General features: G+C 46.1%; 1 protein-coding gene across 3 annotated transcripts; it reads left to right on the top strand.

Moving 5' to 3' along the window:
* The first annotated feature begins 386 nt into the window (after positions 1–386).
* Positions 387–23285, top strand: Tgm7 (transglutaminase 7). Of its 3 annotated transcripts, NM_001160424.1 has the most exons (13): positions 387–396; positions 6992–7174; positions 8044–8289; positions 9799–9917; positions 12564–12692; positions 12779–12956; positions 15686–15824; positions 17714–17817; positions 18196–18438; positions 20186–20512; positions 20768–20928; positions 22646–22779; positions 23035–23194. In NM_001160424.1, exons 1-13 carry the CDS (start codon positions 387–389, stop codon positions 23192–23194), a joined length of 2133 nt encoding a protein of 710 aa, NP_001153896.1. The 3 variants fall into 3 exon arrangements, with proteins under 3 accessions (NP_001153896.1, XP_011238031.1, XP_006500051.1); XM_011239729.1 differs by lacking the exons at positions 387–396; positions 6992–7174; positions 8044–8289; ... (1 more) ...; positions 12564–12692; positions 12779–12956 and adding an exon at positions 13084–14900 and having other exon boundaries at positions 23035–23285; XM_006499988.2 differs by lacking the exons at positions 387–396; positions 6992–7174; positions 8044–8289; ... (1 more) ...; positions 12564–12692; positions 12779–12956 and adding an exon at positions 14927–15098 and having other exon boundaries at positions 23035–23285.
* The last annotated feature ends 4072 nt before the right edge of the window (positions 23286–27357 follow it).

Here is a 27357-nt window from a genome sequence, read left to right as displayed (position 1 = left end):
TCCAGTCATTCCTGTCCCAACACTGACACTGTTGGGTGATGCTAGCTTAGAGGGTTGAGAATGAGTGTGACCCTGAGTCTGGATGTGACAGAAGAGCTCACAGACAGACTGAAGCTGCCTTTGCCCTCACTTGGGAACTTTACAGCTTAACGAGGCCACAGAAACAAACCCCTCAGCAGGCGTTTTAAAGGCTTAGGACAGGCTTCTTTCCTTAAGCTAGAAGGCACCTGGAACAACGGGAAATTTCAGGGAAGGGATGGGAGGAGGAGGAAGTGACAGCCCCACCCGACTCCATGATGATGGAAGGACGGCTCTAACACTCAGAGAAGCATCAGGACCAGAACCCTAATGCGGCCACTTGAAGAGCCTTGACTGACCTGAGGGAGATGGATCCTGGTGAGTACTGGCAATCTCTTTAACTTTTATGAGGTGTTAATTTCAGAGAGGGAGCGAGGCTGGGAAGGGAGGAGTGCAGAGAAGACCAGAAAGCCTGAACTGGTCATTCATGGTTCACTGTGGAGTCGGTCTCCTTCCTCTCCTTTCCCTGCCTTCATTTGGGCTTGAAGCCCATTCAGACAGTCAACCATTTTCTTTCCTGAAGTTGTAGACCATCTTGCATTTAAAATTCAGAGCTAGAATGGCTTTGGGAAATCCAAGGAGAATATATAAGCACAACTTATTTAATAAACATGTTAATTAGTTACTGTCTCTTACTGATGGGTATTTATCTTTTAGTATTCATCCTTACAAACCATGACACCCTGTTGGTGGAATTTTGCAAGGATGTGCAGGAGTATTTTATATGCAAAACTTCTAAAAGAATAAATGTTGGAGCAAGGGCAATGTCCACTTTAAGTTTTGATGAGTATCAACTGACTTTAAGTCTGATGAGTTTATAGTCTCACTCTATGGGGCAGCCCATCTCTGTATGCTCTGAACAAAACAGGAGATTGCTATTTCAAGCATTGTCAACAGATCAAAGGTGACTCTCATTATGGTTTTAGTTTGGATTTTATGAGTATTTATGAGCATGACATGATGCCTCTTTCATATTTATAGCTACTTTTATACATGAGCCAAAAGACTTAATGATTTAACCTGTGCAGTCAACCCAGGAACTGCTTTCTGGTCCATAGCAGCTTCAACTACTGTGCTTGGGGTATAAATGATTAAGCAGTGACAAAGTCACCATTAAGTAAAAACATTTCAAGGAAGCAGTAAGTGATTAACTGAAAAAATAGGTAGTTCAGAGCCTAAACAGCTACAGAAGATGGGAAGAGATCAGGTGGGTCGTGGGGCCAGTTACGTTCCAAGCTACTAAGCTACCTGAGGGCTCCAGTACTCTTTGTTTGTTTGTTACAAGTGAATGCCACTACATCCCAGTGGTGCTGAGAATTGACCCAGGAGCTTTGTGCACGCTAGGCTGGTGCTCTATCAACTGAGCCTCATCCAATGCCCGAGCTTTGGTACCTTTGGATGATGGAATGGAAACAGAGCTGTGGTTTTTCATCATTGTTTGGCCCCTAGGGTCCTACAGAGAAGCCTGGATTGGGGAATGGCTCCCTAGTTCTTCTACTAGAGCAGCTCCTGTAAAGTCTGTTCATTTCTCTACTTGAAAAAAAAAAACACAAAAATGTAGATGGCTGTCTGGAAGGAAGGAATCGTCTGATTTATGACCACCTCCAGGCTAAGAACTAGGTGGCTTAGTCAAACTAAGTTTAAATGGTACTAAGTAGGTGACACTGGGCAAGTTATTTAACTTTACTAATCATCTTTCTATTTAGCTGTCACGTGGAGTTGATAAAAGCTCTTGGATAATTGTAGAGATGGTAGGAGCTAAGTGAACAGAGAGCCTGGAGCCTCCTGACACTCACTAAACGTCAGCTAAACCCAGCTACTGTGCCAGTTCCATGTTCTTAAGAGCCTGTGCTGAACTTTGCTTGGAACACTGGTGTAGTGGAGACATAGCTTTAAGAAGAGAGCGTTAGGAAGGGTCTGGGCTGTCTAGACCTGGGCATGGCCCATTTGGGGGCCACAATGTGAGAAAGGCAGAGTTACTTCATGAGGATCCAGGAGATAAGATGGGAATCTGTTGGAGCCACACTCTGGAGGACTCTGGGTCTTTGACCAAGAAGTTTGGATTTAACTTTTTTTTGGGAGTGGGGGGAGGAGTTCAAGACAGGGTTTCTCTGTGTAGCCCTGGCTGTCCTGGAACTCACTATGTAGACTAGGCTGGCCTCGAACTCAGAAATCCGCCTGCCTCTGCCTCCCGAGTGCTGGGATCAAAGGCATGTGCCACCATACCCGGCTGGATTTAAACTTTTGAGTTATGAGAAATTTTAATTTCCTCACACTTAAATACCCACAGAACATTCTGGTAATCTCACTACACAGAAATCACTTCAGAAATTTTTCCAGTTTGTAATCTTTGTAATTTTTAAATTGTAATCTTTCTTGTTTTTTTTAAAGCCGAAGAAATGAAAAGGAGTGCAGGATGCACTGAGGTTGTCAAACCATTGTAGTGATGATGATGATGATGATGATGATGATGATGATAGGGGAAATCGATCGAGCTAGCGCAGACACAGAGTGGGCCAGAAGGAAGGCTTGAATCCACCTGGAGCTTGGTGGCAGAGGCTGGGTCTCCTGCTGGCCGTTTCATATGGAACTTACCTTTAGTGTCTCCACCTGGAGCATCCCAGGCCTTGGCAATGGGTTCTTTTGTTGGCTCTGGTCTTCACCTACACTTGCAGGGGCCTTAGAAGGCCCTGCAAATCAAATGATTTCAACAGGTATTTATTAACTGCCACACACCATGGTGGCTGGTCCCTGGCACACATGGGTGGTCCCTCTCTTGCTCTTCCCATCACCTGTATTTAAGTCCCCATTAGCCTGTGACTTAGATTGTTGCGACAGAAGTCTTGCTGTCATCTCCACCCTTGGCTTTTTCCCCTCTCCGGTCTGGGCTAAACACCACAGCTAAACTAATCCCAGTGTCCAGCTTTGATGAGTCGCTCCTGTTCGAAAGCCCTTCCTTAATCAAAGTAACACTTCCCGAGACTAGAAACCTCTGCTCAAAACAAAAGCTCGGTAAACGGGAAAGCTGAAGGAATGAAACCTCTCCTATAGCTATCAGTACCTTCTAGTTTACCTTTGGCATCTAGGGGATGATTTCCCCTTATTCTTTGATCGTGTGTGTGTGTGTGTGTGTGTATAAGTGCATATATAAGCACACATTTGCACTCATGTCTATCACATACAGGCAGAGGTTAGAGTGTGACACTGGGTGTTTTTGATGATCAATCTATACTTCATATATTAAGTCAGGGTCTTTTCACTGAACCTAGAACTTGCTGATTCATCTAGTCTGGCTAGCCAGCTTGTTCCAAGGATCCCCTGTCTCTAAAAGGTCTGTATGAATTTTATATTCCCATTGTTATATATGAGACAATCTACTTCCACATGTCAACAAATATGATATTGTTATTATTATTAATATTTTAATAGATCAAATATAGATCCCATTATTCTTTTGATGTGTATTTAATTGTGATCTGAGTAAGGTCCTAGCCTTAATGTTTGTAGACACATTTATATGTTTTGAACTACCTTGGCCCCTTGACTGTCCTTCTGATGCTGCATTCCTTGAAGTTCAAGCACGCATGTCCACTCAGCAAACATGATTTAGCACCTGGTTACCAGGGAAGGCAGGGGATGGTGAAGACTAAGGACAGACTCTGGAGCAAGCCTGCCCGGGTTTCAATTCCAGTTCTGACAAGAACATTCCTTCATATCAGGAACAATATTAACACTCCATCACAGAGGATCTGTGAAATATAAATGATTTTGGAAATGGATAATGGATTGGCTTGTAGTAAAACTTCTCTTAACACAACTATGGTTTTCTAAAATGCCTGGTTCCAGACATGGGGGAACCCAGGTTCAAGATGATCAAGGTCTCCTCTTTTGTGGGGCTAACTCTAGATGCTATTCCATCCTCTTTGGAAAATAAAGGTGTTATGAAAGCAAGCAGTCATAGGGTGGGGCATCTTCAGTGGCCAAAGAAAGACCCAAGCCTGATTGTGATGTCCTCAGAGCCAAGACCCAAGCGGAGGGAGGCAGCCCCGCCCGGGAGCAGGGCTGGCTTGGGTTTTGGTTTCTCAGAGAATTCCTCCTAGGCAGACAACTGTTTTAATGTCTCCTCCCACCCCTTCTTAAGGCTGATAATACATCCGGATATAATTTCATCCTTTATACCCTTGTCATCGTGTTAATGAAGTAAGCGCCAGGAGTCTTGTGTCTGAGGCTCACCTCTCCTTTTCTTCACACCATTAATGCCGCCGATGGGACCACATCCAAGTCAGGCCTTGTGGGTGCTGACGTGTTTTTCTAATTGATTCTACTAGATTTCCTGCATTGTTGAGCTTCTTCCTGATTCTCTCAGCTTCCCTTTCTGGCTTCATTGGAAGCCTTTTCCTTTATTCTAAGTCATGTCTCCCTGACACGAAAAGCCCTTGGGTGAGCCAACACATCATTACATTAAGTGGACTAAAAAGACAGCTTAAGTGTCTGGTGGTAAATGTATTTCTTCACGCACGCAGCCTTGGGCCTGAGAGAAGGCACCTTTCCTCTCTCCTTTGCTTCCCAAACTGGAAGAGACCTGGGGAAACGGAGCTGGCTGCTCTTAGGAATTCTGCTCTAGCAATGGCCAGACAGGAGCCAGGAAAGCCTGTCTCAGCCCTGTTCTCTCCTGTGAAGCACAGGTAAAGGCTCCTGAGGCCCTTCACTCCTCTTCAAGATACAGTACCCTTCAAGGTAGGTGGGCCTCTGGAGGCATAGGGTGGAGCACCTTCTTAGGAAGCTCAGGGGTCTTGGCATGAATGTTTCAGGTCCCTCACAAATATGAGATATAGAATTTCATATTTTTAACAGAATCTAGGCTGGCTGCTTTCAAACTTTTCACCATGGCCCCTAATTGACACTGTGACTCTTTTACAAATAAAATCATCCTTGCTTTTCCTATGGTCCAGGTTTTGTGATTTGTCTTTCCTGTTTTTCTTATTGGTCACCTTTCTGCACGTGTGTGTGTGGTCACTTGAATCTTAAGCACACAGGTGAAGATTAGAGGACAACCTTTAAGGAGTCAGTTCTCTCTCTCCAGCATGTAGGTCCCTGAGATCTTACCTAAGCTGCTATCAGTTGCACCAATCCCCCTTTTCCTTGCTTACACTTGATCCCATAACCAGTGTCGCTAAAATTCCTTCACAGTGGAAGACATAAGCAACATCCACCTCTTCTCCTAGAACTAAAGTCCCAGTGACAAACCGAGACAGGATTCTGACTGCTCACTCTGGGAAGCCAGTGAGTTTAATGGGCTTCCTTACAGGGCACAGTGAGAGGCTACTTTTAGGGGTGTGTGTGCTCCTCCTTGAACCGCCTGCACCTTAGCAGCGACATAGACAGAGCCCTGCCCCCAGGCTTCCTTCACTCATACACATACCATAACCCTTCGGGAAGGCCACGTGCAACTAAGGTAGAGTTACAGCAGATGGTAAGGAGTGGCTGGAGACCCAGGTGAGGGTCTCATGGCCCTCCTCACTTTCCCAGAGCGGGTGTAAATAGTCACCAAAGCCCACCTGGAGGAAATAACCCTTTTATATACAGGCACAGCTGAACTTTCTAGGATAGTGGTTGTTTGGCTTAGAGGCTAGTCATTAGGAACCTACTAATAGGTTGGACTTGTTAGAGGGAAAACCTAGTGAATCTTTGTTGACAATGAATGCAATATGAACATCAGCAGCAGGAACAGGGAATACATTCAAATCGAGCTACTACTCAGAGTAACTAAGAATTACCAGGTACTTTTGTGAGACCAGGGTCCAAACAAATACCTCACAGGCTGAAATAAGACCAAAATTGAGAACATACCGTGTAGTGTGAGAGTTCTCTCTATAGTTAAAACAGTTTGCTTGGTGCTAAAATTTAACTAAGAGGTAAGTCCAATGTTAGAGCTCCTTCAGATATCTACTAATTAAGGCCTCTATTTGCAATCAAGAGTAAGTTGCTGGTCTGATGTAGACTGCTTGTAACCCCCATTCACTGACCCCTTTAACTTGATGCATATCCTTGCCTTTTTATCAGTGAATAAGCTGCCAACTCTCTCACCCCCTTATCTCCTCTATAAAAAGAACTTCAAGAAGCCTTTCAAGTGAGGGCTGCTGTCTGAAAACCTGACTTAGGGCAAACAGTGGCTGACCAGCCCAGAGTGCACTCAAATACAGCTTACCTTGATTTGGACAATCCTGGATTCAGTCTTTTTTCCCCCAGGATTAACACTTTCTCTTTGTGTGTGGCTTAGTGCAGAGGTTCTCACACATGCATCCTTACTGAAGGCTGATATAAACCTTATGAAATAGAAACACGATCATCTCCCCATTTTTCAGATGAACACGCTAATATCTAGGACTATTAGGTGACCTGTCCAAGCAACTTCTCAAGATGATAACCCAGGGCTGAGTCACTGTAGAAGTCATACACTTGACTAGTATACTAGGAGAATCTTACAACTATACACTAGATATATATTCACAATGTCTTCTGCATAGACCTGAAATAAAACTGAGAATCAGAAAGTAAGCCCCAAGTAATCCACTGCCCCCATACCTAAAAGCAGGGACTTGCCTTTTAGCAGATGTCCAGCCTCCAGACAGCTCATTCACTTCATTCATACAAAATCCCAATATGTTTATTCATAAGCCAGCAGGATGATAGAAAGAGTGGCTTTCCATTATCTGGGATTTGCTTTGCCCTCTGGGACACCAATCCTCCAGCTCTGGTGTCTCCAGGATGGATGCCCTCCTTATCCCTGGCTAGGACCTGCTGAATTGCCCTTTGAGGTTATCCTGAAGTTAGGAGGTAGAGAGGCAGAAAGGTTCCGTATAAATGACTCCAAGTGTCTCAGCTGGGCGGTGACCTGTCCTCCCTCCCCAAGTGGCAGCCTTGGAGCTCAGGTCTGTGGAACTGCAGATCCCCAGGAACAACAAGGACCACCACACTGAGGATTTGGGCTTGTCGAAGCTCATCCTGCGCCGTGGCCAGATCTTCATCTTAACGATAGTCTTCAGTCGACCCTTCCAGCCCCAAAAGGATCATCTCACCTTTGTGGCTGAGACAGGTGAGCTCACCCTGCCCTGAGGTTCCTTCAAGACAGAAAGTTCCTGGGGGAGGGACTCTTGTCACCAGTCTCTGAGATGCCCTCCCCTCTCTTCTGGGGCCCCCAAGACCCTTATACCAGTACTGTTGGTCCTATGAAGGAAATGTTTGTCCAACTCAGCAAACTTTGGTGTTTTAGCCACAACAGACAACTTGTAAGTACACATCATGGCATAAAACTCTCCAGACCTCATTTTAATTCTCATAGAAGACTTTAAGTTGGCACTACCATGCTCTCATTTTACAGATTGGAAGTGGAAAAACAAACAAACAAACAATAACAAAAAAAAACCCCAAAGGCCCAAAGATTTCTTTTGTTTTTTGTTTTTTGAGACTGGGTTTCTCTGTGTAGCCCTGGATGTCCTTGGACTCACTATGTAGATCAGGCTGGCCTTTTAACTTAGAGATCTGCCTGCCTCTGCCTCCTGACTGCTGGGATTGAGATTAAAGGCATGTGCCACCACCACCCAGCTGAGGCTCTAAAAATCTTAAGTGTCAGTAAAAGCCTTAAATCAAACGGTTTTTTTTTTTTTTTTTTAGCAAATGTTGGGAGAAGATAGTGATTCTGTCAGGCCACAGGGAATCATTCACCACACTTATTTTACCATTTTTAAAATTATTACTTTTAAGTGTGTGTGTGTGTGCTCACATACTGGGAGGCTGGAAGTGGGCATCAGATCCCCTGGAGCTGAAGTTACGTGAATTCTGTCTTGTATGAAACTCAGGTCCTCTGCAAGAGCAGTGTGCATGTTTAACTGCCGGGCCACCATCCCTCCAGCTCCATCACAGACATTTGAACTTTGTCTGGGATCCTCTTTCTCTCCTACTCAGGACCAGAGCCCACAGAGCTTCTGGGGACCCGAGCCACTTTCTTCCTCGCCCAGACCCGACCTGAGAACGTCTGGAGTGCTTCTGACTTCATGATTGACAGCAACTCTCTCCAAGTCTCGATTTTCTCACCGGCTAGTGCGGTCATTGGCCACTACACCCTGAAGCTAGAGATCTCTCAGGGCCAGGGTCCTGGTGTGACTTACCCACTGGGGAATTTCATCTTGCTTTTTAACCCATGGAGTACAGGTAGGGCTTGCTCCCAACTTGTAGAGCTAACTCATTGCATTGGAATTTTCTCTCGGGTTCTTCTGGCAAAGTCTGGCAGACAATCATTGCATATCTGTGCAATGTATACTATGTGCTGAAACAAAAATTTAACTTTGTTTATGTGTACACCTACATGTGTGAAGGTCGGCTTGTGCATGTGTGCACCTACTATGTGTGAAGTCAGCTTGTGGATGTGTGCACTGACTGACATGGTGAAGGTCAGATTGTGAGAGTTGGTGCCAGTATGTGGGTCTCAGAGCTTGACCTCAGGTTACCAGGGTTAGCAGTAAGGTGCTGTCACCTGCTCAGTCCTCTTAGCAGCCCTAAACATCTTTTTACATTGTTTTCTTTTGTGACATGGGGTCTTGCTGAGTTTGTCTAAGCTAGTATTAAATTCACAATCCTCTGTCTTGGCCTCCTGAGTGTTGGAACTATAGGCATGCTGTGACAGACCCGCCTCAAAAATCACTTATAAAGTTTGGGTTTTTGGCTTGTTTGTTTTGTCTTGTTGTTTTGAGATGGGCATTCAATACATAGCCCTACTGGCCCAGAACTCACTCTGCAGATTCACAGATTATTTTCAAATTCACAGAAATCCACCTGTGTCTGCCTCCCTAATGCTGGGATTAAAGTGTGCAACACCACATTTAGTCCCACAAAGAATTTTTTCTTTTTTATTTTACTATATATAAGTCTCTTACTATAAGTGTCTTACTCGCATGCATATATTGCGTTTGTGTACTATGTGCGTGCTTGGTTCCCATGAAGTTCAGAAGTGGGTGTCGCCCCACAAAGAATTTTAAAAAAACGGTTTATTTGCTGTTATTTTATGTGCATTGGTGTTTGGACTGAACGTCTATGTGAGGGTATCAGATCCCCTGGTACTGGTGTTATAGATGTGAGTGTTGGAAAGGTGGGTGTTGGGAATTGAATCTAAGTCTTTTGGAAGAGCAGCCAGTACTCTTAAACACCGAGCCATCTCTTCAGTCTCCCACAAAGAATTTCTAATAACACGATGAAAATATCCATACTGTAACATTAAGTGAGGTAATTTAGTAAGTGGAATTCAATTTGATTCTAACTAATTACACATATGCATACTGCAAGAGAATAGAATATTCTAAAAAGTAATGCTGGGTATTTCTAAATATTGGGGATGAGTGACTTTATTCTGTATTTCCCAAAAGTCTGGAGTTATCTAATAATTTTCATAGTCTATATTTTTTATAGCATAGATTTTGTTGCTAGCCTCTGGAGAAGTGCATGGCTGGATTTTAAGAGGGTCTAGTCATAACCTCTGTTGCCCGAGGTCAGCCATTGGCTTTCTGGTTGTATTTTAAGAGGGTTTAGTTGTAACCTCTGTTGCCCGAGGTCAGCCACTGGCTTTCTGTTTCAGAAGGATGTTATTACTTTCATGCTGTTTTTATTTCATGCTTGTCCTTTCCCTTGTGAGTTTCTTTTTTCTCTCCACTCCTCCTTTCTGCCCAGAGGATGATGTCTACCTGCCAAGTGAAACACTACTGCGGGAGTATATCATGAGTGACTACGGCTTTATCTACAAGGGTCAAACAAATTCCATTACCTCCAGGCCTTGGAACTATGGGCAGGTAACACCACCTCCTGGAGGGAGGATGGGCTTGCTGGGAACTGTTAGCTAACAAAGGGCACTGTTCGAGGTGCTGGCCAATTTCCCATCCAGTGAGAGGGGCAAGCAAAGAAAAGATGGCTTTCCTTCCAAGGTTTTTATGCTATACTAAGAAAGCATGATGAGAGCCAACCCACGACTATAATGAATGTTTATGTACAGTTATCAGCCCTACTAGGGGCCAGCCTATGGCAAGCCTTTCATTCTTCTATGATTTGAAAGCAACAGCCCATGAGGCAAGATCTCTTACCACTTCATTTGAAAACAATTTTTTGTGTGTGTATGGGTGTTTTACCTGTGTGTATGTCTGTGTACCAGGTGTATGCCTAGTGCCCAAGGAAGCCAGAAAAAGGCTATGATTCCCTGAGATTACAGTTACAGAAGATTATGTGTTAGTGACTTTTTAAAAAATTTTTTAAAAAATAAGAGTGTCTCTGTTTTCCTCTTAATCCATCTAGCTCCTAAATATTTGAGACTGGACTATTATATCTATTTAACAAGCTTTAATGACAGCACAACAACTGAGCAGTGTTATTCTAAACTAATCTGGCTACCCACACACCCACCTCCCACACACCCACCTCCCACACCCACCCCTGATAGCTCTCTGGGCTCCAGGTGTTTTCTCATGGTCTCTTTGGGACTCTCTCCCTGTGGCTAATCTCCACTTCCTCTCTCTTGCTACCTGTCCCCTGGCTGGGCAGAAGCCCAACCCTATTCTGTTCCCTGCTCAGTCATTGGCTGATCAGCCAGCTTTATTGGCCAATCAGGGAATAACTGGGGAGCAATGTTTACACAACACTGAGACAAGAGATTCTCAGAATGAGGACTGCAACCAAATATGGGGGCACAGAAATCAGCATTTAATAACACAATAAATAACCTTTTTTCTAAAGATTTATTTGTTTATTTATTGTATGTAAGTACACTGTAGCTGTCTCCAGACACTCCAGAAGAAGGAGTCAGATCTCAGTACAGATGGTTGTGAGCCACCATGTGGATGCTGGGATTTGAACTCAGGAAGAGCAGTCAGTGCTCTTAACCACTGAGCCATCTCTCCAGCCCAAGGATAATCTTTACACAGTGCACAATAACATTATGCCTCCAATCATGAGTCACCATGAGGGTGCTGAGAATCAAACTCAGGTCTTCTGGAAGAGCAGATAGTGCTCTTAACTGTGAAGCAATCTCTCCAGACTTTCTCCTACTGCTTTAATTTTTAAATTAAATTAATTTTACTTATTTATGTGTGTATATGAATTGGCATAAGCATGCCATGGCACATATGAAAGTCAGAGAACAACGTGGAGTCATTTCCCTCCAACTGTTATGTGGGCCCTGGCAATGAACCGCTGTCATCAGGTTTGGTGGAAGGCTCTTTCCCACACTGGGCCATCATCATCTATCCATCCCACCCTCATCCTGGTACTTTTGGTTTTAGTTTGTTGTTGTTGTTGTTTGTTTGTTTGTTGAGAAATCAAGGGTTTCTCTCTGTAGCCCAGGCTGTCCTGGAACTCTCTCTAGACCAGGCTGGCCTTGAACTCAGAGATCTGCCTGTATGCACGTGGGATTAAAGGCGTGTATCACCACTGCCTGGCTTTGTTTACATTTTTGTTAGTTTGGTTGGTTGGTTTTCAAGATATGGTTTCACTGTGTAGCCCTTGTTGCCCTGAAACTCTCTCTCTTTAGATCAGGCTGGCCTTGAGCTCTCAGAGATCCTCCTGTTTCTGCCTCCCAAGTCCTGGGATGAAAGGCACAATCTTCTTCAGCAAAGGTGCACCACCTCCTCGGGGCTTGCTTATGGTTTTTAAGGCAGTTTCTCCCTGACTTGGTTTCCCAGGTTAGCCTTAACTTCCCATAGAACGCAGACTGGCCTTAAATGTGAAATCCTCCTGTCTCTACACTGCAACACTACTATTTTTGTATAACTCACCATAAAAGATGCTTTTCATGCTTTAAAACTGATGGGGAGAATTTTAAAGAAACACTATTTTGAGACTTTAGACAGCATGTGAAGTTTAAATCTTGGTATCCATACCCTGCTCTTGCCCTGCGTCATGAGCTCAGCGTTTTATAAATGGGGTATGTGTTGGGGTGAGACAGCTCAGAGCCCGAGATCTGGGCCTGGGCCTGGGTAGACGCTGAGTGCTGCAGCAGGCAAGCTGCCCTATCGTTTCGAATCTGAGGCTTCAAAACTCTTCTCTCCCATTTTCTCAAATCTTTGCATTTCCATCAAGAATCACACAGCTTAATTTTTTGCACTTAAGAGCACTGGCTGCTCTTTCAGAGGACCCGGGTTCAATTCCTAGCACCCACATGGCAGCTCACAACCATCTGTAACTGGAGTTCTAGGGAATCTGATACCCTCTCACAGGCATACATACAGGTAAAACAGGAATGCACATGAAATACTAACAAACAAATACGACTTCTGATTCTAATACATTTCCAGTTTGATTTATATCCAATATGTGATTGTGTCTCACGATAAGGCCCCAATGTCCCCATCGCACAAACACATCACCTCTTAAAAGCCTGTTAAGGCCCAAGTTTCTGGACTCTACACATGTTTTGCTTTCCTCTGATCTCGCCCTGAAACGCCTTGAAGTTTGAAGAGGACATCGTCGATATCTGCTTTGAGATCCTGAACAAGAGCCTCTATTTTCTAAAGAACCCATCCAAAGACCACTCTCAGAGAAACAACGTGGTGTATGTGTGCAGGGTGGTAAGCGCCATGGTAAGAACAGAAGCTTCCTGCCCCTGCCTGAGGACAGCCTGGTCATCTCCTGAATGTTGTGCGAACTGCCTGTCTGCCCTTTGCAGATCAACAGCAATGACGACAGTGGTGTGCTTCAGGGGAACTGGGGAGAGGATTACTCCCAGGGCACCAGCCCTCTGGAATGGAACGGCAGCGTGGCCATCTTGCGGCAGTGGTCGGCCAAGGGCGGGCAGCCTGTGAAATATGGACAGTGTTGGGTCTTTGCTTCTGTTATGTGCACGGGTGAGTGAAGTCTCACCCATTGATTCTTCCTGATTTCCCCTTCAGACCAGGTCATGATAATACCTACTCTCAGAGTCCATTGCAGCTCATGAAAGGTCTAGAGTTCACCAATGGTCCATGGCTAAGGTGCAGTGTGTAGCTGAGTTCATTACCTGCATACCAACCAGTCTTTGCAATCATTTTATCTTCTCTTTGATGAAGACTATTAACAGTGGATACCTGAGCATGGTGGAGCATGCTTCTAATCCTAGCATTTGAGAGGTGGGATCAGTTGGATTAGGAGCTTCCTTGGTTACATAGGGAGTTAGGCTAACCTACACTAGATGAGATCTTGCCTGAAGAGATAGACAGACAGACAAAATGGTGGCCATTTGGATAGAACAACTTGCAGTCCCTACAAAGGCAGAACCCTTCTTCCTACCACCTGCTCAGCTCAAGATGAGTCTGCAGTGGGCCAACAGGTGGAAGATGGAGCTTCGAGTAGGTATATCCCAGATTGCCTGACCACACACATAGACCTCCCCAAGAGACTTGACTTATAGTTAGAGCTTTGCTGCCTTGCTAACTACCTTTTGAGGATCAGGGGCACTTTACTCAGCTGAGTGCATTCTCAACTGTTTAGAATGCAGTGCCAAATTCTTGGCCCAAGTATCTGGAAAGATGGAGAGCCTAGAGTACCTGTCTCCCTCATGCAAAGCAGAGCTTCCATGGGGCTATCTGCTCACACCCTATGCTAGGTGTTTGCTGAGACTCCCTAAGAGAAGGGGGTGGGACATGGGATGAGAACAGGCTGCTGTTTATGGCTGACTCTCTGAGGGGAAGCATAGTCTTACAGTTAGGTTCTGGGGCCTCAGATGCAGAGATATAAATCTGAGTAGACATCAGGAGATCTTATCAGCTTACTCGTGAGGTGAGGCTGTGGCTACTCTGGCCTCCTGTAGCCCCCATTCTGCCTTGGCCTGGAAAGTCCCCAGTTGTAGCCAGGTGGTCGTTGCGACATTCACCCTGGACCTTCTGATCCTAGGAAGAGCAGGAAAAGGACTAGACCTATCACTTAGGCCCCTCTCCAAGTCCTTCTGTCCTCACAGGCCACACACAGAGTGTCGGGGATGTTGAATAGAGAGAGCCATTAATCTGCCTTTGGCTACCTGCAGGCCAGGTTTGAGTCTGTTTACCCTGCAGGTATGTGGAAAGTCCAGGCGCAGTGCTGGAGAAGTCACCCAACTGTGACAGGTGGTTCTGATGGGGGCTTTTCAGTGCTTGGAGACATAAAGATTCTTATTCTTATTCCTTTTACTTAAAAATCAAGCAAGCAAACAAACAAACCAAAACAACATTGTGACCTTCTCAGCATCCCCATTAGACACTGTCTGTCCTCCTAGGAAGAGTGGGTAGAACAGACGTCTTCTGAACTTACCATACTGACAGGGGTGAGGACCTAGTCCCAAGACATGCTCGGCTCTTGACTACACGTGGTTGTAGGCAGCTAGTAGGTGTGTAAGCATGGGAGAAGCTTGCCTGGTTGTAGGCAGTTAGAAGGTGTGTAAGCATGGGATAATGTCTGCTATGAGCAATCACAGCTTTACGTACCTGAGGAGCCACAAGAGGGAGCTGCTGGCTTATCAAAGACGGTAAGCAGTTCTTTATCTCTGCTGTCACCCACGGTATTTCTACAGAGAATAAATGTTCTATCATAGCCACTCTCTTACTGTTTAGCTATTTATATAGGATGCAGTGCTGAGGAACGAACTCAGAACCTTGTACGTGGCGGGCCAGCACTCTGCCACTTAGCTACATGCCCAGCCCTCTAATTTTCATCTTTCTTTCAACTCTTTTAAGTAGAATGACAGACTCAGAATTTCAGAACTGAAAGCCAGGCAGTTCAGCTCTTCACTTTCTTATTTACAAGGAGACTAACCAAAGAAGTTAAGCCGCGTACCCCAGGTCACACAGTTTCTCTTTTGAAACTGGTCAACTTTTTTTTTTTCCTTTTAAAATTCTCATGTGTTTTGGGCTCATTGCTTTTAACTTGGAGAGCTGCTGAGAAAAAAAAAAAGAGCAGGGGAGGGGAAGTTAATTATTGTTTTAAGTTGCTCACAAATGATTTCTTCCACTTTGTGGATGGATGCCACTGGTAGGCAGGTAAACAGGTGGGCAGGTGGGCAGGTCGGCAGGTGGGCAGGTGAGCAGGTGGGTAGGTGGGCAGGTGGGTAGGTGGGCAGGTAAACAGGTGGGCAGGTGAGCAGGTGGGTAGGTGGGCAGGTGGGCAGGTGAGCAGGTGGGTAGGTGGGCAGGTGAGCAGGTGGGCAGGTAAACAGGTGGGCAGGTGAGCAGGTGGGTAGGTGGGCAGGTGAGCAGGTGGGTAGGTGGGCAGGTGAGCAGGTGGGTAGGTGGGTAGGTGGGCAGGTGAGCAGGTGGGCAGGTGATCAGGTGGGTAGGTGGGCAGATGGGCAGGTGAGCAGGTGGGTAGGTGGGCAGGTAAACAGGTGGGCAGGTGAGCAGGTGGGTAGGTGGGCAGATGGGCAGGTGAGCAGGTGGGTAGGTGAGTAGATGGGCAGGTGAGCAGATGGGCATGTGGGTAGGTAGGCAGTTGGGCAGGTGGGCAGGAACTTCTCTTCGTCCCACCCTTTGGGAATAAAACAGTTGCTGCAAGTTTGAAGGCGAGAAACAGTGCGTGAAACATAATTCTGCCTGACATGAGCTCAGCCATTTCTCTTTCCTCTCTGTAGTAATGAGATGCTTAGGTGTTCCAACCCGAGTCGTTTCCAATTTCCATTCTGCACACAACACAGATGGAAACTTGACCATCGACACCTACTATGATCGAACCGCAGAAATGCTGACGGCTCAGAGGCCAGACAAAATCTGGTAAGAGGTTTAGTTTGCAACAGCTCAGCACTGTCCCAGGTAGGGGATGAAACGGATTCGCTTGCCTTGGATGTGTGACTGTCCTGTAATATCTTTTTGGTGATGCTTAGAGAATTCCTTGGCCTAGGAGGCTGATCTGGCTAATTAGATCATCAAAGGAAACTCGTTCAGACATCTTAGGCATTGGAATATCGTCCTGCACTCTTGGGACATGTGAACAGCTGTGTGTCACTGGCCTTTCCGAGGCTTTGGTTGTTAGCAGTCAGTCTCCCACACCCTCACGAGGCAGAGCCAGGACTTACTGGTCTATATTTCTCTGCTTAGCTCCTCTGTGGGGCTAGGGCAGAGGGAGCTTTATCTATGCATCTCTGTTCTCTTCCTCCCTGCCCCACCCTGGGTCTGCTTTCCTGCTCTCTTTCCTATTAATTTCCAGGTGTGAGAAACAGAGACGCACTCTCCCCATCCCCAAGCTCTGCCTAATGTTTGGCTGTGGGTCTCTGCATCTGTTTCCATCATTTGCTGGGTGAAGTGTTTCTGATGACAATTGGCAATTACTTTTTTAAAATTCCGTTTTCTCTTTTGCTGCCTCCAGCTTTTTATTCATTTGCATACAATTTTATATATCATAGTTAAAAACTCATTTACATGTAAAGTATTTTATTTTATTGCCTGGTACTATGTTATAAAATGACATTTTAAAAATTATTTATTTTATTTCCTTGTATAATTGTAGTATTCACATCTTTTCAAGGAAACTTCTCTTTGCAACAGGTGGAGACCAGTACAGAAAACCACAACCAATCAAAATGCAGAGTTGTGGAGCCTAGTCCCAACAGATACATAAGAGTGTTTTAAACAAGTTATATTATATTATATTATATTATATTATATTATATTATATTAAGCACATTCCTCCCAGACCCTGGCCTCCTCCTTTTCCCCTTCTCTTGTCCCCTTTGTTCCCCTAGACAGTTTCACTTGTATTTTCATATATGTGTGTATGTATATAATATATACATGTATACTTTTATGTATCTATAAAAATCTAATGGCTGGCAAGATTGCTCAGTGGGTAAAGATGCTTTTTGCCGAAAGACCCAGAACCTACAAGGAAGAAGGAAAGAACTGTCTCCCAAAAGTTGTCCTCTGACCTCCACACCTGTGGTTATGCACACTCCCTCCCAAGACAAATAAATGTCAAAAGATTAAAATCTAAGAACTACATTTGAGTGAAGCGATGACATCGGTTTTTCTGACACTGGTGTAACTTACTTAGCATATTTGTCCTCAGGTGCTTCTATTCTTCTACAGAAGGCATGACTTTGTTTCTCCTTTGCTGATGGTGACGGGGTCACTTCCACAGATTGCTTTTAGCAGTATAGCCAATTTTATGATATTAATTCTTTAATTTCTTTCTTCAGTGTTAAAGTTTTCATTGTAGAACTCTCATTTCCTTGATTAGATTTATTCCAATATACATATGTTTTTGAGGCCACTGCGAATAGGATTTTTCCCTTTATCTCTTTATTTACTTATCATTTATCTATTTATTTACTTACTTATCATTTATCTATTTATTTACTACTTACTTATTTATTTGTGAGACAAGGTTTCTCTATGCAGTCCTGGCTGTCCTGGAACTCTCTTTGTAGCCCAGGCTAGTCCCCAACTCACAGAGCTCCACCTGCCTCTGCCTCTTAACTATTGGGATCAAACTCATGCACCACTGGCTCCTAGATTGCTTTCTCTATCATAATTACTTTCTAATACAAAGTAGAAGAAAATAGAATTGTAAGCAAAGGCTGTAAAGTACTCTGCATAATGTCTGGTGCCTGAAAAACTCTCAGACGTCAGGAAATATAAGCTGTGGCTCCTTCCCCTGTCTACAGGAACTTCCACGTCTGGAATGAGTGCTGGATGATCAGGAAAGACCTTCCACCAGGGTACAACGGCTGGCAGGTTCTGGACCCCACCCCCCAGCAAACCAGCAGTGGTGCGTAGGGGATTGTGTGCAGGGGCCAGGCTCTCTAGGAAGGCAATGAGAATGAGCACCCACATAGCCAGAGGGGTACGGCCATTTCCCACTTCCCTCACTTCCCAGGGTTATAGCCTAGACTGTGTCAGGTCCCGGGTATAACTTTGCCACTGACATTGAGATCTCTGGGATGAGCAGTGAGCATGTCCGTTCTTTCTTTGCCTGTAAAGTCAAGAAGATGGTGTGAGGGTCAGACAAATTAGTACACATAAGTGCATTTGGTAAACTGGAGAAGCTCTGGTGTCATTTCTCATCACCTCCCATGGCCAGAACCCACTGTCTCGGGCCCATGTATCTAAAGGCATCCATGTCCCACAATTTCTGTTTCCTTCACAGGGTTGTTCTGCTGTGGCCCTGCCTCTGTGAAAGCCATCAAGGAAGGGGACGTCCAGCTGCCCTATGATACCCCTTTTGTGTATGCAGAAGTGAACGCTGATGAGGTCGTTTGGCTTTTTGAGGGTGGCCAGGTCCAGGAGATCCTGGCCCATAACACCAGTTACATTGGGAAAGCAATTAGCACCAAGATGGTAGGGTCAGATGAGCGCCTGGACATCACCAGTTCCTACAAGTATCCAGAAGGTGCCTGGGCCTTGGGTCTGGGAGGGAGTGTGTATATCAATGGGGGACCACAGATTAAAACACCACTACCTCCCTCCCCTTAGACAAATTCCCAGGGGACTGGGAGGATTTTTAGATCCTGGGTACTTGATCCTGGAATAGATTTGCCTAGATTTAGCAGATAAAAATATAGAATGCTTAATTAAATCTGAATTCCAGATACATTAAGACAAATAATTATTATTATAAATATGTCCCAAGTGACATCTTTAATTTTTAATTACATGTATTTATTGTGTACATGTATAGATGTGCATGCATGTATGTTGGTAGGAACATGTATCCCAGTGGTGTGTGTGTGTGTGTGTGTGTGTGTGTGTAGGTCAGAGGACAACTTATAGAGGTTGGTTTTCTTCTTCTATTACTTGGAGATTGAACTCATATGAAGCTTGGTAGTGGATGTCTTTTTCCACTAAACCATCATGTCAACCCTGTATGAGATATCCTTCTGCTAAAAAGAATTCACTGTTTATCTGAAATTCAAATGAATTGGATAGTTTATAGTGTGTTCCAAATATTGCATCTAATTTTTAGTTTAATTTAATATAAGATTTATTTATTTTATGTATATGAGTACAATGTAGCTGTCCTCAGACACACCAGAAGAGGGCATCAGATCCCATTACAGATGGTTGTGAGCTACCATGTGGTTGCTGGGGATTGAACTCAGGATCTCTGGAAGAGCAGTCGGTGTACTTAACTGCTGAGCCATATCCCAGCCTCACATGTAATGTATAAATGAAGATTATTTACTTATCTTAAACTCATATTTAATTGGAGGTCCTGCATTTTATCTGGTAACTCTATCAGGGTCACACATCTATATCTATCTCTCTGTGTCCATCAGGGTAGGGTTAGCAGCGAGGGGAGAGTTGGACACTCAGGAGGGACAGGGCCTGTGGAAGGAAGCAGACATCCCTATGGAGAGCTTCGGTGGACTTTGGCCACCTGAGAACTAAGCAAGGCTCTGCAGTGCTATAGGTGGGTTAGCCTGGATCATCTACCATGCCTCTATTTCCTTATCAGTAAAGTGAGATAGCCCCCCCTCAAAGCGCTAAATGAGCTAGTGTGGCAAACATACTGGAAACGTCGTAAGTCCTCTAGAGGAGTCCACAGTCTGGAGTAAGTAAGTTTGAGTTTTGAGCCTGGATGTTGAATTAGTCCCAAGGGAAAGAGATGAAGTTCTATCTAAAGAACTTGAATTTCAGGAGAGAACGCAGGCAGGGAAAAGAAGCCTCTGGCCTTGATGATGGTTGTGGTGATGATGATGATGTTAGTGATGATGCTGGTGATGATGGCGATGATGATGGTGATGGTGGTGCTAATGGTGATAATAATGGTGATATTCATGACGATAACAGTACAGATGACAAAGAACCACACTCAATCTTACATTCAGCAATTACATGATCTAACTTGTTAGCAACTCTGGGCAACCCAGTATTGTCCCTGGGTTTCATATAATAGAACCAAACACTGAGAGATGAAGAGAGATGTAGGGCAGGGGTTAAAGCCAGCACTGAGCAGCACCACCCTCATCTCAGCCATGATATTGTGTGCTTCTCTGTATGGCTACTCGCTGTATATACATGGCTAGGGCTTCTGGCTAGCAGCCGAGAGCTCAGTCATTTGCTTTCCCAAGAAGGTCATTGGTCTCCTCTGCCCTGCCTGACTGATGTCTTTGTTCTGTGTGGTTCTATTCTACCAGGATCCTCTGAGGAGCGGTCTGCATTCATTAAGGCTTCCTGGAAATTGCTGGAACCGAGAAGGAACGCTTCATCTCTCCTGGATCTCCTAGGGTCTGAGAACTTAAAGGCTAAGCCTGTGAGGCTGCAACTCCACCTGGTTAGGGCACCCATGTGGGGCCAGGACCTGCCGCTCATGCTATATGTCCAGAGGGTGCCAGTCAGAGACCATGTTCAGGGCTCTGTCGGACTGACGGTGCGCTTTTGTGCACAGGCCCTCCTGCATGGGGGTGGAACTCGGAAACCGTTCTGGAGACACATAGTACACTTGAATGTGGATTTTGAGAAGGGTGAGTTTGTAGCAGGCATGAGAAGTCACCTGTAAAGGGGGAGCTTTGGGTCTGTGAATTAGACGAGCCTGGTCTAGCCAAATCACAGAGAACCCCTCTCCCAGCTCACATCTCACAGGCAGGGAAGTCGCTGTCCCTGGGCAGTTGGGTGCCAGCGTAGTCATCCTAACACATCTGACAACAATGACCTCTGAGTGTAGTGTTTTTTTCTAGCCTGTCCTTTGGACTCAAGATGGTGTTTTTGCCTATATTTAGAGCTACAGTGGCCGTTCCTGCTGCCCTACAGCAGTTACAGGGACAAGCTGACAGATGAAAGGCTGATCCGTGTGGCTGGCATCGCTGAGGTTGAAGAGACAGGGCAGTTCATTCTGGTCCTAAAAGATTTCTCTCTGGAGCCTCCCCACTTGTCTATTGAGGTGAGGTCTCTGGACAGAGATGGGTACACACAGGCTCTAAGATGTTCTCATCGTGGGCTGGCGGGGGTATCATGCCCTGACACAGATGATGACAATGCGGTCACCGAGGCTTTATTCTCCACCATAGGCAACAGGCTGAGAGGTGACAGGCTCCAGGGCTCTACATGTAACAAAGCATGGGACACGAGGGCGTCTTAGGGAGGTCATGTTTTGCAAAGGATGGTGAGGAGGATGCTAGGCAGAGAACAGATGCAGGCATGTTACCACAGAGGTGTATTAAGTCAGGAGATTCCCTTCCCAAAGGCGGAGATAAAGAGACAGTGCTTTGGGATGTGAGCAGATGTGAGGAGAGGAGACAGACCTAAGACAGACTATATGGTTGAATTCAAAAGGTGACTGCGGATAAGATGTGGTGTGCCACAGAAAAGAAAGCAAGAAGCGAACTTCAGACAGAGAGACACAGTGCCAGAGTGGCTTGGGTGGCTTTAAAGGGAAGGAAAGCTTCACAAAGGAGGGCATGTGTCCTCCCCATCTCCTGCCACCCGAGCTGTCCTCCCCCAAAGCCTTTCCCACTGCCTTCCCAAGCCCAGCTTTGTACCCGGCAGCCTGGCTGACAGCATGCCTGACACTAGCCAACAGAACTGTTAGATGGTTCCGTATTGGACCATAACTCAGCTGGCACAGTTGTGGTTTTCACCGGGGCATGCTCTCAGGGTGCCAGGTTAGGTGCTGCTAGAGGCCTTCTGTGTGAGGCGAACAGTGGGGCAGAGTTGCAAGCATAGGCATAAGCTTGGTGCTGAGGCAGGGCCCTACCTGTTACCCAGGGCAGAGTCCCAGTTGTAATGGGACCAAGTAGGCTATGGCTTGGTCCACATGGCTGTAAGGCCTGTGGGTGATGAATGCCACTGTGCTGGATTCCAGAGTTATTTTCACCCATTTGGCTTTGACACCCTCTTTGGAGACTTAGTTCTTTTGAGTTTCAGGTAAGTTAGGTAACATGTCCTCAGTGTGGTCTGGATGGACAGAGAGCATTTGGGTCCATTACTCATTCATTGATGCTCGTCATCCAGATGATACTATTCTGGGCTCCAGGACTGAATCCTTGCCTTCCAGGACAGGCTAAGGCCATGCTGCCCCCATGACACTGAAGCACTGTACACAGCTGGGGTTGGGGGCGGGACAAGCACGTCCTGCTGATATCTGGGAAGATACAACAGGCTGGGAGGAAGATCCTGGGCTAGGATCTAAGACCCCTAGGTTAGGTCCTGTCCTGTCAATATATCTTGGAATCTTGGCTTCATCATTTCTTTGCTGGTGGAATGATATTGTTGATGGCACATAGGTGGCATACATGACACTCCTTCCTGGTCCTGTGCATGGACTAGATACTACTAATTAATCATAACTGGCAGGACTTGTGCTTGGTTTCCTACTTAACACATGCTAGACACCACTAACCTTTCAGGACCAGTACTTCAGTTGAAATCCAGCAGGCATCTTCCAATAGATGGTGAGAGGGAAATTCTATACCCAGTGCTGATGTGGAACTCCCTGAACTTCTAAAGTGGGTGAACATATGTGTTAGTTTGAGCTAGGCTCCCCTCACTACTAGCATTTATGCTCTAAGCAGTCCCTGGTGGTCACAAGAACAGTTGACTGAGTGGGGTGTGGCTGTGAGGCCGGGGACCTAGGGCACCTCTGTCTTCTCCCCACACAGGTGTTTGAAAGGGCTGAGGTGGGCAAGGCTCTGGATATCCACATCACCCTCACCAACACCCTGATGGTGCCTCTGAATAACTGCACCATGGTTCTGGAGGGGAGTGGCCTCATCAATGGGCAGATGACAAAAGAGTGAGTAACATTGTCATTGGCCCCTCTCCAGTCTTCCTGGGGTGCTGATCTCTGAGGGGCTGTGCCTCATGGGACTACTGGATCTTCCTCGGTCTTCAGATGCCACCTCCTGGTCCTCACTCCCCCAAGCTCAGGAAGCTGGGAGTTTTGTGGTACCGGGGACGGGGTGTGCTACTTACTAGCAGATCTCCTTGTCCCATTGCCCATCCAAACTGCCAATTCTCCAGGCCCCGACAGGCAGCTTTTCACTTTCAGCCTTGGGACTCTGATGGCCGGACACACTATCCGAATTCATCTGGAGCTCTACCCCATCAAAGCTGGGCCCCACCAGCTACAAGTCCTCATCAGCAGCAGTGAGGTCAAGGAGATCAAAGGCTACAAGGACATCTTGGTTGCTGCAGCTCCAGCCTCCTGAGGCCTGCCTTCCTACTGCCCTTCCCAGTGTTTGTCCCAGCCTCCCTTCCCACCCCCAGCACAGCCTCCCTTCCCACCCCTAGCACAGCCTCCCTTCCCACCCCCAGCACAGCCTCCCTTCCCACCCCCAGCACAGCCTCCCTTCCCACCCCCAGCATAGCCTTGTCCCAGCCTCCCTTCCCACCCCCAGCATAGCCTCCCTTCCCACCCCCAGCACAGCCTTTTCACAGCTTTCGACTTCTCCAGGTGCTTGCTATCTTGTTCAACCTCTGTAGTGTGGGTAGTTGTAACTCTGTAGAACTGCTGTGCATCATGGGAAGAAACAATAAAGATGTGTTAGCTCTCTCCTCCACTAAGAAGCCACTGTGTGGCTGGGTGGGCCCTCTCTGTTCTTCTTATGTTCTCATTGTCTCTTTCTTCTGTTAAGGATTCATCCACAAGCTAAGCCAGCCAGATCTTCTCTAATGTTGCTTCTCCACATTTAGTCTCCAAGGTCTCTCCACTTAACCTAGAGGCAGAGGTGAGAGGGACGCCTGAGGAGGTAGCAAATGTAGGGCCAGTTAAGAGAAGCTGCCAGGCAGAATTCCTGTTGCCAATCTGAGAGCACCCAGCATGGTAGGGAGCCCCTGCAGAGCCAGCATGCACTCAGCAAACGCTGCAGACCAACTACCCTAACTCTTAACATCTTTGTTAGTTTTTAGGACAGAGGGAGCCTGTGTTTCACATTCCCCTACCTTGTAGTTATTAAAATCTTCCATGCTTATCCTTAATAAAGTGGAAAGAACAGAAAAATAGAAATGAAACTAAAGAAATACCTTCCCCATTTCAGGGGAAAAAAATCTGTTAACATTTTTACAATATTCCTTTCTGGCTTTCTACATCTCTTCCTCTTCCTCCTCTCCCCTTCCTCCTCCTCCTCCTCCTCCTTCCTCCTCCTCTCCTCCTCCTCCTCCTCCTCCTCCTCCTCCTCCTCCTTCTTCTTCTTCTTCTTCTTCTTCTTCTCTCTCTCTCTCTCTCTCTCTCTCTCTCTCTCTCTCTCCTTCCCTATTCCCCTTTACATGTTATTATCGTCCCAACAGGCATTTTTAAATCCAGGAATCTGGGCTCTGCCCTCATTAACTGCCAACCTCCTCCCCGCCCAGTTCTTTTGCTTATTTGCTTACCTTAGTCATTGTCATGTTTTCTCTCTCAGGCTGGTCCCCAGCCCTTCCCATACCCAGCTGCTTGGTGCAAGAGTAGGAGCCTGCACATCCTGCTCCACCCTGTGTGCCAGCTGTACCTGTCCCCATGAGCATCCCTGGGCATTTGTGTCACTACTTCGTGACGGCTGACTTCTGGGAGGCTCCTAACCTTCTGGTTTGTTCAGAAATGTAATACCTTGTTTACAGATGTCCTTCTCTGTTTGATCAGTCTTCTCCTGGCTGAGGCACTGGTATGGACAGGTTTCCATTAAGCTGTGCCTCCAAGGGCGTGTGTGTGTCCTAGACATTTCTGCTTTCACCGGTCACCTCTCAGGTGACTTCCTTCTTACCTAGAAAGTGGCCTTAAAAGCCACACTCAGTGGCATGTTTTTCTTTCTACCCTGTCTTAATTTCTTTCTACCCTTCCTTAATTTCTTTCTACCCTTTCTTTCCTACTCTTCCTTCCCTTCTCTCTTTCTTTTCTTTCTTTCTATTCCTTTCTTTCTTTTCTTTCTTTCCTTCCTCTTTCTTCCTCCCTCCCTCCCTCCCTCCCTCCCTCCCTCCCTCCCTTCCTTCCTTCCTCCCTCTCTCCCTCCCTCCTTCCTTCCTTCCTTCCTCCCCCCCCCCTCTGCAAACCCTCTGGTTTTGTTTCCTTTCCTTGCTTACATGAGCTAGGCTATCTCAAAGTTCCTTTCCAGTGGGTCATCCCGTAGGCCCAGAATACGATGTTCATCCCATTGCATGGTGCACCCAGAGATCAGAGTCCAAAGAGTCCATACCCTTACCTCACAGAAACCCATTGGAGCCAATCAATGAAGCCAGGTAGGGACTCCTGTGGGCAAAGGTGGCAAAAGAGATGCCCAGGCACTGGATCAAGGAGTTGGCACAAGTCAGGCCAGCAGCACAGCTCCAGACTCTGTCTATACAGGGTGGATAGAGTCTGTGGTGCTCAAGATATTTGGGCTGAGAATTTTGGGGTATGTGAGACATTTAGGCTGAGAGTTTCAGGGTCCATGATACCTAGTAGCAATGTGTCAAACAAACCAAAGTTCTCTGGATTCCGTGGAGAGACCTTAGATGCCCCAGATATGAAGTGACAGTGACAGTTACAGGTTGCTGTGAAGGTCAGATGAGAAAGTGGATTCAACTGTAAAGTGTGAGGTACTCTAATCCCTTTACTTTCTTGGTGTCTCCATTTCTGAGGGTTGGGGGGGGCAGAAAGTTCACTTGGGTCTTCTGATTCTGGCTGACCTTTGTGCTTCAGCACCATCAGACCCTCAGCACCATCTCCCTAGACCTAAACCAGGAGCTACAGACCAGAAGACCAGAACATTCTCAGGGGCATACCAAAATTCCCGGCAAGGCTGGAATCAGCTCCCAGGTTTCTCTGGGTCTTAGAAAGGTCTGGAGCTTCCTCCTCATGCCCCTGGTTGAGCTGGCCTGTTCCCTGGGGATGACAGGTAAGTGATCTACTCAGGTATCCCAGTCCCGAGGACACGGCCCTGCTTCAGTCCAGAGACGAAAGTCAGCTGCTCGTGGATTTAGCCCAGCTACTCTGAACAAGGGGCATGCTGCTGTGATCACAGCTACCTCCCTGTCTCCCCATACTTCCCCCACACCCCGTGACTAATGGTCTACAGGAACCTAATGGAAGGCTAAACCTGTAAATTACCTCCTTGGGCACAGAGCCCAGGTCTTATTCAGACACAAGGTCCAGGCAAAAGAGTCACCATTGCTTTCCTGGTCCCAGATGGGCTCTGTGCCTCTGTGGCTCTTTCTTTCTTTCTTTCTTTCTTTCTTTCTTTCTTTCTTTCTTTCTTTCTTTCTTTCTTTCTTTCTTTCTTTCTTTCTTCCTTTCTTTCGGTGTGCGGGGATGGGGGTTTTCTTTCTTTTCTTCTTTTTTATTTTTATTTTAAAAAATTGTGTGTGTGGTTGTTGCCTGCATGTATGCCTGTTCACTGTGTGCATGCTTAGTGCCTGTAGAGGCCAGGAGAGGACATTAGATCTCCTGGAACTGGAGTTATAGATGGCTGTGAGCCTCCATGTGGGTGCTGGGGAACCAAACCTGGGTCCTCTGCAAGAGCAGCCAGTGCTCTTTAACTGCTGAGCCATCTCTCCAATCTCCCCCCACCCCCTTTAATCTTTTGTTGATTTCTTTCTTTTCTTTTCTTTTTTTTTTCAGAAGGGCACACAAACTTTATTGGAAGCCAAAGAACAGCTCTCTGCAGCAGGGAGCAGTTTTGAAAAAGAGTTGTTCCTCTGTGGTATTTTTCTCTCCCCTTTCTGATCCAGTGGCACCCATACACAGGTGCCTCCTGACCATAAATTCTCTGGGCAGGATGGACATGAATGCCCCGACCTCTGCTCCAGGTATTACAACTGCCGTAGGAGTGAAGATACTCTAAGAGACACCTGTAGCTCTCCCTTTGACGATCAGATTGTGAAACAATGAATTCCAAGGAATTGGAATATCTCCAGGAATCTTATGCTGGAAGACAGAGAAGTCTGACTTCTGGCGCCAGCCAGTGAGGAAAGAGATTTCACACAGTTCTGACAGACCTGCTGGAGAGACTTGGAGAAGAAACAATAGACCACACCTTGGCTGGGGCTGCTTACTTATGCATATTTATTTTAAAATATCAGCTGAATGAGGGCTAAAACAGTAGGTAGACAAAATGGAGGTGGGCCATGGCAGACTGAGGGACCAGAGGACAGGCCCACAGGTCCCAAACCTACACAATGACAGGCAACTGAGGAATGCTGGGAGTGGGAGAGATAGTCTGCCCCAGGAAAGAGCCTTGAAAACATGCATGAAGTAACATTAGACAGACTGAGCAGGCTGTATTTAGGAGTGTATGTAAATCCATATATGCACATTAACAATAGTTAATGGGGGGGAAAGGCCATGAATTTGAAAGAGTAATGAGGAATATCTGAGAGAGTTTGAGAGTGGATGGGGATGGAGTAAGTGTATGATAATCTC

The sequence above is a fragment of the Mus musculus genome, chromosome 2 (assembly GCF_000001635.26).
Source record: "Mus musculus strain C57BL/6J chromosome 2, GRCm38.p6 C57BL/6J".
In the NCBI taxonomy this organism is placed as follows: Eukaryota; Metazoa; Chordata; class Mammalia; order Rodentia; family Muridae; genus Mus; species Mus musculus.
This window is presented reverse-complemented; position numbering and strand designations above follow the sequence as displayed.